Source organism: Salmo trutta, chromosome 9 (assembly GCF_901001165.1).
Source record: "Salmo trutta chromosome 9, fSalTru1.1, whole genome shotgun sequence".
Taxonomy (NCBI): Eukaryota; Metazoa; Chordata; class Actinopteri; order Salmoniformes; family Salmonidae; genus Salmo; species Salmo trutta.
In genome coordinates, this window is record NC_042965.1 from 17193052 (window position 1) to 17204761 (window position 11710).

Genomic DNA, 11710 nt, shown 5'->3' on the forward strand with positions numbered 1-11710 from the left:
GAGCTGACAGACAGGGCCTGATACTACACCTCCACCGCAGGCGAATCCCCAGCTAACCCCTGTGCTGAAAGCCAGGATGTAGCACTCATCCACAGGCCCAGGAAGGGACAGCAGGGAGAGGACCAGCTTGCTGCTGATGGAGGGGGGCTGTGGTTTGGGTGGCACGCACCGCTTACTGCCTCCAGAGCCGCGTAACCGGGAGGAGAAACCACAGACTGTGTCATCTGCCAACACCGTGTCCAATGCCTGGCTGTGGGACAGATCCACTTCAAACACAGACTTAAACATTATGCACACATTCACTCACTCACTGTATGTACTACACAAACACAGATATGAACATAGTATGCACACGCACACAAATAGTCACGCTTACAACTACCCCCCCCAACCTAAATGTTTTATCCAAAAAATACATCTACATTCAAACAGGATCTGTGAAATATCTGACACATTTCAAACAAATACAGTTGGGTATACTGTAACTGCTTTCAATTTACTGTAGATACAAACTGACTACAACCCATCTGTCTGTTGTGTTTGAGTCTGCCAATAACAAGTCTTATATCACCAGTTTGTACAGAGCAGAGGACTCTCCAGTCCCAGTGTGCACACTGCAGTGGTGTAGAGTAGACTGAGCAGAGGGAGAGAGGCAACTCGTGACCCCAGTTCCACACTGTGCAAGAGAGGGCCCCGGTCAGAGCCAGTGCTGTCTCTCCAGCTGGGATCACAACGCTAGACTGAGGCTTGGGTTTCAGAGCAGGACTCCGGCCTCGGGGTGTAGGGGTGGGATGCCTGACACTTGTGCCGGCAGGGGCAGAGGCAGAACCCAGCGGCAGGCCTGCAGGACTGACATCAGACAGACGCCCACCCCAGGGGGCTGGGCCCGCTCACCCGCCCGCTCTCAGGAGGAGGCAGCGACAATCACAGGGGCCCAAGACAGATTGGGCTGCCATAGGGCTGCCATAGGGCTGCCATAGACCACACGTTTGCCTTTTAAACTGCTGAGTTTGGATTTGCATCCCACCACAACGTATTTCCATCGGGGGGGGGGGGGGTCCACCTCACTGACTCAAATGAACAATCTCAATAAGGCACTGGTATTAAACTAATGTAAAAAGCCACAGGGCCAAAGAGAGCCAAATCAAAAGAGATGATGGGGGTACAGTAAAAGTCGTTGAAATGATGATGTGGCAATAACTGAGCAAATGAAACGACATATGGTAAGTACATCAAGTCATCCAGAAGCCATTGAATAAGATTCACACCAATCTCAACATAGACTATAGAATCCATATAGTGACAGTTCTGATACAAAAACCTAATTATGTGTTTCCTATTCAATGTTCTTCACACTTTCAACAGTATGGAGACACATATATCTTCATTTATACAACGGGTGGGTCTAATCCTGGATGCTGATTGGTTAAAATCACATTCCAACCGGTGTCTATTACATTACTTACCAACGGCTAAATATCTATTTACTGTTCCACCTCACTGTCCAATCCACTGTCTCATAAGCCCTAAGTATGTTTTTCCTATTCAATGTTCTTCACACTTTCAACAGCATGGAGACACATGTATTTTCATTAACACTTCAAAACAAAATATATCAGAATCAATGTTCTATCTCATTCTGTAAATCATCCATATTTCATCCCCTTATCCAGCCCTCTCCAAGGTGCAGGATCATTTTGCAGCTCACGAGTGCTGGAATTTCCCAGGAAGATGTATTGTGGCTGTTTTCTGGGAAATATTAAGATCCAGCCAGCAGCGAGAGAAGGCGAGGGGGGGGTCACAGACGCTCAGTATCATCGTCTCTCTGATGATGAAATGCCTCTTATATCCCAGTTCTCTCTCTCCCTCTCTCTCCCTCTTTTTTGCTCTCCTCTTTCTTTCTTTCTTTCTTTCTTTCTTTGTTTCTTTCCTTCTTACCTTTCTTTATTTCTTTGGCTCTACCTCCTCCACCTTTCTATCTTTCCCTCCCCATGCTTTGCCTGCTTCGTTTTCTGTGTATATTTCTTTCTTTGTCGCTCCGTCCTCCATCTTTATCTCTCTCTTTCCCTATCTCTCACTCGCATCTCTTTCACTCTATTTTTTTTCTCTCTCCCTTTTCCCCCCTCCCTTCACATCAAACATGGCGTCTGTCTTCTCCAGGTCTCCAGGGCAGAGTCCAGGGTGGGCAGGGCAGGCAGCCACTTAGTTCACTAGTGAACACTCTCCCCTGTCATCACCACAGTACCACAGAGCCTCCTCATCTGCATTGTCTTACACTGGTCATCTGCACTCCACACCCCTTCACCACCCCCTCCTCCCCCTCTCTCCCACTCCTCCAACTCCTTCATCTACAGCATCCAAATATTTCCCCTTGGAGCTTTTTGAAGCTTCCATGGGTCACCGGACCCTGAGCACAAATCATTTTAGCTGGTTTTGGGGTGGCTTACCAGAGAGGTTGGGAGAGACAACGAAACCCAATCTGCAATGTTTTCACTGCAGGGTTATTTTTCTTGCCAAGACAGCGATGGTCAATCAGCGGTGATCCTCAAACAGAGAGGTTTAGGAAGCCCTCGCTGGTCTACATGTCGTCGTTGCAGTTTACTTAAACCTTTCTCCCCCCCTGCTCCAGGGGAATAGGCCAAAGGCATATTTAGAGTTCCTGACAGCCTGCTGTGTCTGGCTTCAGGATTCAGCCCCAGAACCATGGCACTGGCTCTCCTTTGATAAATAGAGAACACAATACATCTCCTGGTTTCCAATAAAACTGAGCTGTTCGTTTTGACAGTGTGACACCTCACTTGCCGTCCTTGTTGTTACTGAATTATTGCCCATTGAGCAGGGGAGCCAAAAAGTACTAAATATGTCTGAGACCCGTCTCCTCTGTGCAGAAAACAACCCTTACTTCAGTTGCCCCAGCACTACATATTTAACCTATACCCTAAAAGATTGTGGAGAGAATGAACTTCAACCAACACTTTCATTTGCAGGCCAAAACTGTAAGTATATAAGGTGATAGTTGTCTAAACATTCATAGTGTATACACCTTGGAGGCTACTCTACAGCTAGCATTCATAACACCTCTGTACGCCATTGGCCTGAGAGACAGAGGGTGCTGATAGACAGGACAGTAAGCCAGGGAGATGAGCCAGAGCAGTGACAGTGACCTGCCCACCTGCAGTCTACATCAGCTCTGAGACGGGAGAGGAAAGAGGCTGGGGTGGAATCTGAAGGCCTGGTTAAAGTAACCAGATTGTTTCAGTACATCTGATCTGCAGTCTAACAGACTTCCAAACAGTTGAATGAGTAAATAAAGTGTCCCCAAGGGACTTCTGCTGGAGACGGATTACCGTAAGAGTGTACACAAAGGAGTCTAAGCCCCACAGTACCCAGGGAGCTGCAGACAAAAGCCAATGTTGGGGTTCTACCAGGGAACTGGCCAGGTTTATTAATCTCATTCTGGGTTGCACCAACCTCCTGCTATAGCAAGCCATGCACTCACACACATACACACAAAGACATACTGTACATGTGCTCAGGTGTATGCACACACACTTGCATGTACTGTACTTACATGCGCGCGCGCACACACACACACACACACACACACACACACACACACACTATAATGGATGTTTGTGGGTGTGTGTGTGTGTGTGTGTGTGTGTCTCATAAGATCAGTCTCTTGCCCACTTGGCTGTGGAAGAGGGCTTAGGGGGAAGTTGGGGCTGTGGCGTTATGCAGCCCCATCCCATTCTGCCCCATTCTTCCCCCTCTCTGGACCTGACACAACTAAAGGGATTAGGAGCCCCTGTTTCCGTCAGGGCCTCCACCCAGGACAAAGCACTCCACAGCTTAATGTCACAGTCTATGATAAAAGTACAGATCTCTGTCAGTCAGCTTGGGCAGAAAGACCAGTGTTTGGAAGCTAATCTCATTAAGAGATGAACAAAAAGAGTGACGGAGAGAGATTTTTTTGTTGTTGACTAAAGTGTGTTTAATGACAAGTGCTAACGTTATCAACGTCAGAGCACATACATGTATGTATGTCAAATAAGTCACGAAATGCACCAACACGATTACATTCCTACTGAGTATGACATATACAATTAATCAGTGAGTGTAGGTAACACAGTAATGATTTATGAGTTTTGAGTGAATGTACCGCTACAACGAAATATGATTACAGACTGCACGAGGGGCAGAAGAAAGAGAAACAGAGAGATAGAGAGATGGAGAAAAATCCACTGGTTGAGGGTAAACATACTGCTATGCACAGATCCTCATGTGGTGGTAGAATGTGTGACGTTAGTGTGAGAGTGCGCCAAGGGCACACAGCAGTCGGACTGCAGCGCTTACCATCCTGATGCCACCCCTTTCTTGTGTATCTGTGAAGAGCCTACGTGTTGGAAAAACATTCCAGTGTGATCACATTTACGGAGTGCAGGGGGCCAGCTCTGAAATCCTCAGCCAGAAGAGGCCTTGTCTCAATTCCACATGCAGGTTCGACTGGGGTGCTTGTACAACAGGCATGGACAGATTGTTGTTCTGCAGATACAGTACAAACACTAAAACATTATTGTAAAAAAAAAAACAGCCTTCTAATTATTGATCTCATTTTTTCACATCAATCAAATCAATGAAAAAAACAGCCATCCTAATATTTTTTTCACAAATTGACACGTCTACTAGTGCCATTAACCCTGTCCCTTTTTCCTTGTATCTTCTCTCTAACGCTCTCTCTTTCTCTATATATAAAGAGATAACTACAGATTTTGCTTTTTTACTTCAGTCTAATTTGTAGATTGGATGCAAACATTTTCAGTATTTTTTGATAGTTGTCACCCTCTGCCAATGATCCCCTGAGGAGTTGAAGATGCTGATGAAAATCCCTATGTTCCCAAGCCTTTACTCATGGCTGATTAGCATTCCTGTCTGACTGACAGGTCCCACTGACTCCCTCACTGGATCTCTAACTTTAGGAGCTGAGGTTAAGTTGTGGCTCCCAACAAATTGCATGCTTGAGTTGCTTTGCCCCCTTTGCTATCATTCTGAGTAATGTGAGCCCACCAGGCAGCTCCCAGTACCGATTGCGACTCCACTCCTCCTCAGGCCAACAGCTCCCCCACAACAAGCCACAGAGGCGTAGCCCCACATCCCTACCCACCAGCCTGGCCTCTTAAGTGGTGATGGGCATTAACATGGCTGAGCCTCTGTGGCTTGCCAAAGTATCTTGCTAGCTCGTCCTTTTTCAACTGCAGTCATACACATGCGCAAGCATGCACACACGGACAAATGCAAAAAGACACAAAGACACACACACAAACACACACACACACAAACACACACTGTGATTAAACGAACAACTAAGCCTAAATTACCATGGTTTGGATGTTGGGAATAAAATATTTATAATTTAATGTGGGTGGAAGAGAGCGGCTTATAATTGCAAACTCAATTAACCATTGGGAAATGCACCAAGTAAATAAAAAGTGCATACGGCATTACAAATAAATACCCCCTAAAGTACCATTAATAGGTCACGATGAGTAGGGGGAAATGGTTTGTACGTCATGAGATGACAGATGATTGCATCATATTATGCTGCTGGGACAGGCCAGGCAATGTTGACATAAAACTCAATACTTCCTTACAAAGGAACACAGCTAGAGCAGTCAGCTTCTTGCCGCGCCATGCACTAAGAATCCAGGCAAGCTGAAGCAATATTATCCAGCTTACGGCAACTAACGTTAGATTTGTCTTTCTGCAGGGGCCCTCCACTTCTATACCAGCGCTAGCCACAGCCACTCCATCATCCCCTTTCTCGTTCTTTTGGAAAAATTAGAGAACAAAGAACGTTGCGTCTCGCAAAATACGTCTCTCTGTTTCTGACCTGACTAGTCCTTTATCATATCATCAAAAGCACCATGACACAGCTACAGTGTAGCCAATGTGTAAGAGTAACTTTGTCCTCTACTCCAGAATATCCCTGTACACAGGGATGGAGGCGGCATGAGAAAACCTTCACCATTTTGCGTGAATCCCTGTTCACACCAAGAGCAAATGCCACACAGGAGTGTCGTACACTACAGTGAGTGGAACACAGAGTGAGCTAGTACAGCTAGTGTAGAAACCTAGCTGTCAGCATGTATCCACCACCTCGCATCCTGAACACAGCTAATTAAAAAACAACATTTCACTGGAGGACACGCCTAACAGGCCTAAAAAGCACCAATCAGCACACCAGGGGCTCGTCCAGTGCTGATAGTAAGGGGCTCTGGTGTCATGTGTTCAGTGGTTTGTTATAATAATGTGCATAGTGACTTGAGCAATACTGCTGCTTCAACATATATTCAAATAGTGGATCAAGTGGTTAGGAACATAGATTAGAAATTGTAAATATTGCAATAGATAGCAGAAATATTTATTTAGCAAAAAAAAAGCATTCTAATGGAAATATTTCACTAGGTCTGTTGCCACCTACCTGCACTTGTCTGAGCATCACAATATCATAGTTTGCAACAATATATTTTCAGAAATAATACACCTTAAAGGGATACTTCGGGTTTTGGAACTGAGGCCCTTTATCTACTTCCTCAGAGTCAGATGAACTCGTAGATACTGTATCAGTTTTTCTCTCTGCGTGCCGTTTGAAGGAAGTTCCTAACTAGTGCAATGACTGTAAGTCTATGAGTATCTGCTAGCATGCTAGCAGACTGGATGTTAATGGGTATCTGCTAGCATGCTAGCAGACTGGATGTTAATGGGTATCTGCTAGCATGCTAGCAGACTGGATGTTTATGGGTATCTGCTAGCATGATGCTTGGTTAGGGAAAACGCCCCTCTCGGGGAGATACATGTGTCCTCTAATGATGTCTAATTGAACTCCCAACACCAGGTCAGAAGCAGCTCTCAAGGGGATGATGTATTTCCCCTCCACTTCTCACACATCATCTCCCTCCCGACCGACAACCACCTCATGGTTTCTACAGTTACAGTTTCCACCCAGCAGACAACCAAACCAACCATACCTATTTACTTTGGTTAGTAGTGGCTTTACATTGTCACCCGTCCTAGTCTAAGGTACTTTGCATACAATCTCAATCATGTATGGAGAATTGAGTAGGATAACACATTTTAAAAGGCACATGACATTATATAAATGTACAAAGTTTTGCATTACATCCATGTGATTAATAAATAAAAAACATGTAAAGAATTATTGGGGCCAGTGGAAAATGTAATTAATATTCTGTATTATATCCATTTCATTTTATTAAAATGTATTGATAAAAAAAATTGAAAAAGCTAAATTTCTAAATTCTTATAAACTGTGCATTTGTCTAATATGTAAATCTTCTATTTAGTAAATTGTGGAGAAAAAAAATGTACTTCAACATTCTCTACCATTCTGAAACTTAATTAAATCCAGTTGTTTATATATCAACAGGAGAAAGTCTTAACAACATTTAAAGAATTAAATCCTAGTCTAATCCTATAATAAGATTATTCATCCTAACTCTGAGCCAGGTTTTGTAAAACTATGTTGGAGGGAGAATTTAATGGGACACAAAATCATACACTTCCTTGGTATGAACTTAAAGCTGTAAATTGTGCCAAAGGTGTGAAAATGAACATTTGCCAATCCCTTGATTTATGGTAGCCAGAGATGATAATGGGGCATGAATCATTTGCTGTAGGAATGTAATTAGGCACCTCTCCCTTTGTATGGCAAGGAGCCTGCCTTGCAGCTCATAGCAGTTTGTGGGCTGACAAACGCATCTTAAATTGGTGTCATAAAAGTCAAAAAGGTGCCAATTACACCTCTAAGTATCCCATCAACGCAAATGAAATAAACAAATAAATACAGATAGTGTTGTGTACACATGGGACCCCCCTGCTAGTTGTTGACCTGAGACTGATGGAAGGTGAAGAAAGGGAGGCTGGATGGTGTATTGATGGATAATAGTATGGGTGTACATGACAGGAATCAGCAGGATAGTGTTTAGAGGCTGTGGATACCCTGGAAGGTCACAGCATTACAACGGTTACAACACTTCACGGCCAAAACAACACTCCAATTGTGAAAATAAACTACTGTCAGCTCAGACATACACAATTTCACACACACACACACACGCGCGCGCGCACACGCACACACACGCACACACACACGCACGCACGCACGCACGCACGCACGCACACACACACACACACACACACACACACACACACACACACACACACACACACACCACAGAGAGAAAGGTGGTGAAATAACTGGATCCCTCTCCGTGCCTGCCTGCACTGTTTGTCTATGTCACTGTTTCCTGGCTGCATCTCCCAGGCAATGGCATCCCGGAGCTGCTGCTATGAAATTCACATTGTTACTACTAACTGCCTAAGGTCATGTTGGATAGAGCAGGATGAATAGCAGACAATGAGAGTGATGCGGGGCAATAGATGTAGCTCATTGTTTGATTCAGGGTATCTAGCAGAGAGCTATAATGTACCAGTGATTGAAGTAGCAATGTTAAAAAGCTCTGACACAAAAAGTTTAAAATTGAGTGACAAGCATGAAGAGCACTGATGCAATGAGTGGGAACACAGGGCACCCCTAAGTCCACATGCTACACAAAGACTGTGCAGGGAGAATACACTTTAGCCCCCCATCGAGACAACAGCAAACGCCATCAGTCAGTTTGCTTCACCATTGTCAAGGCTTTATTGGATGCGCGCAACGGTATGTTTTCGATATCACGCATGCATGTGATCTGCCACAAAATATCATTACTGTATCAATGTTCTTGCTGTTGATTATAGAAAAATAAATAACTACATATATAAATGTATTTTTATATATAGTTTTACTATACATTTCCATTGACGTTTAATTAGTCTACCAATTAAACGTGTCCAAAGTAAAAGTTTTAAAGGTCATAATGATAATTATGAATATTAGTAGTAGTAATAATAATCATCATCATCATCATCATAATAATAATAATCATCATAATCATAATAATAAGTTAAGCAAATAATATTTTTAGTTCTCAGAGTAAATGGAGAACATTTACGCAGGCCATTGTTGCTTTTCGCAGGCCGTTTTTGTTATTTAAAATGGTCGAATGATAACCTATTATTCCTATAATGTAATAAAGGAACATAACTAAATACAGCATTTTCGTATATAGGCCCACTATATTCGCAAAAAGGCTGGTATCTCTTTCTAGTTATTTTTTATAATCTCTCTCTCTCTTTCTCTCTCTCTGTGTGTGTGTCAGTGTGTGTAATTATTACAATGACATAGGATTAATAACGAAATAATATCAATAAACTATTCAAATGGGTGGGTCTACATGTTTGGGTTGTTGTTTATCTTGAAACGAGACAAAGGCCTACGCTGCATTTAGACCTACAATTGTCTAAAATATTTGCATCAAGATAAAAATGCGCTCCGATGTTGAAAAGTTGAGGTTTAGACATGAACCATGCCGTCCCACTACCATGAACAGGGTTCGGCTAAATGCTCCACTGAACGCTGCAGTGAACCATCGGTCTCCAATCCAACGACAAATGAAACACTTGCCGCAAGAGATCCACGTCATAACAATATAAAATATCAACGAAATTGCAGATAATAAAGTGCCACTAAAAACCAACTGTTCTGTGACTGACTATCATTTCGACCAAGTGGTGGACACTGCATAGGCTCCCTACATCAACGTTAGAAAAGAATTACGACTAACACTAACGTGAATTGAAACTGGCTGCCTGTTATCACACGCCATATAATCAAAATAAAGAAAATATTGAACAGCTTCATTTTTTCAATTATAGGTCTATGATAGGCGTAAATGTTGCCCATGTTTTCTAAAGAGCGATATAAGTCCAGGCAACTGACAAGTAGGCCTAGCGGAGGCGCGTATCTGGGCTTGCGCAAGAGGACCGCATTCGACCGCGTGAGGAGTGGAATTATTGGAAAATTGAACACATCAGCTAACAGTGTAGGCCTGATGACTTAAATGAAATCAAAGTGGGTTATTCTGCTGCAATTGTGAAATGGTTGGACACACTCTAAACCAGAATTCTACTCATGCTTCCCAATTGGTTATAGGCTAGGCCTAGCCAAGGCCTACTTGCTGATTATCCTTGCGCGTAAAACAACCACACAATATATATAAGTATTCTTGTCCTTACTGTTGGTAGTCATGTTTGCAGTACAGTTTCCTATCCCGGAAGTAACAACTGGTAGTTAGAGGTTGTTGACACACAGCGCACTGCAAACACTCCTCGTGCCATGAGGAATCGTTGACTCTCATCAGAAACCGGTCAGATATTGGACGCTGGCATCCTTCACATACAGATCGGTGATGGTATTCTGTCCCTAAAATGGATGCAAAATAAGTTTAAAATTCAACAATAATATGCATACTAGCTCTATTTTTGTATTTCTATATTTACAATTTAAATGTTCAGTTTAGATATTAAATATGAAGTAATAGATTATAAACATGTAACTATAAAAGAGAAAACACAAGCAGTCCTTATCACACTACAAGACCAGGTTGTAGGGCCTAGTCTAATAACTACAATGATCATGGAAATATAGACCTGGAGTGCTTAGTGAATGTGTTTTAATATCTATACCAAAACCACTCAAATCAGGAATGATAAGGCCAGCTAGCGGTGAAAATATTGGTTGAATGTGATAGCCTTTTCCTTAACAAGCAGCAATCAATTACAGTAACTTTCATCAAATTATTTAACGTAGTAATAATTTCACAAATTAATGAAACAGGCTATTGTGTCAGAGTAATACGGAGATCCTGAATACAGTGGTCAGTCATTTGTGTTATTTGTTGCTAAGAATACAATACATTCATATTTAAAATTACAACTAAAGAATATTGTAAAATATATGAAATGTTAAGGCAGGAGGCCTACGGGTCATGAGAGGATATAGTCTGCATAGCTGCGGACATACAATTACAGCGATGGTGGATTCATCAAATGTCTCGTATTGTGTGTGCTATCTGAACTCTCCTGCTCTTTTAATACTATGGATGCAGATGAAACCAAGCAGGACTTACCAAGCATGACTCCAAGGGTAGCTTGACGATGGGGATTATCTTCAATCTTTATACCGTCTAGCATCCTTGGGTACTTGGAATGGTTTCTCTTCGAGAAACAGCGTTCCAGTGACTTGGGACCTGTTGCAATATCCATAACAATGTACTGTCAGACTTGTTTTCGCTTCAAATCCTAGCTAAAGCCCAGAATATGTGCTGAGACTACTCGCACACACACATACACAAACAACGTGTGTTCCCAGATCGCTAATTTAAAAAAAATTAAATTAAAAAAGGCGTCCCAATGTTAAGACCGGCTCCACTTTTTGTGGAGCAGAATCTTCAGATGTCACAGAATCGTTAGAAGCGGCAAGAAATTTGACAAACACTATTTTGAGCAGTCACCTGTTAATTCGGACTGAATACGTTTCGGCTATCTTCTTGTTAGCACCCGCGCGTGGCCAGGAGAGAAGGCTATGGAGGAGGAACCTATTCGCTCAAGACTTTCGCTTCTAAAACAACAAAAACAACAACAATTGTAACTCCAAGAAATATGAGTGAAATGTTCCAATGGTAACTCTTCAAATACTATGTCCCTCGGTCGGATCCCTGCAGCTTGAAAAGTCTCAGACCAAGATTGA

At 42.8% G+C, this 11710-nt stretch overlaps 1 protein-coding gene across 2 annotated transcripts in view; it reads right to left on the minus strand.

Annotated features, from left to right (window-relative positions):
* LOC115200057 (LIM/homeobox protein LMX-1.2) overlaps positions 1-11669 on the minus strand; it is a 57280-nt gene extending 45611 nt beyond the window's left edge. Inside the window, exons 1-3 of one of the 2 annotated variants that reach the window (XM_029762743.1) lie at positions 11475-11668; positions 11091-11210; positions 10198-10384 (exon numbers count right to left, since the gene is read on the minus strand). In XM_029762743.1, coding sequence (XP_029618603.1) covers positions 10198-10384; positions 11091-11154 — 251 coding nt within the window. In that variant the 5' untranslated portion in view covers positions 11155-11210; positions 11475-11668. Of the gene's footprint in view, positions 1-10197; positions 10385-11090 lie in introns of both variants that reach the window. The other variant, XM_029762742.1, reaches the window with a different exon arrangement.
* Between the last annotated feature and the right edge of the window lie 41 nt (positions 11670-11710).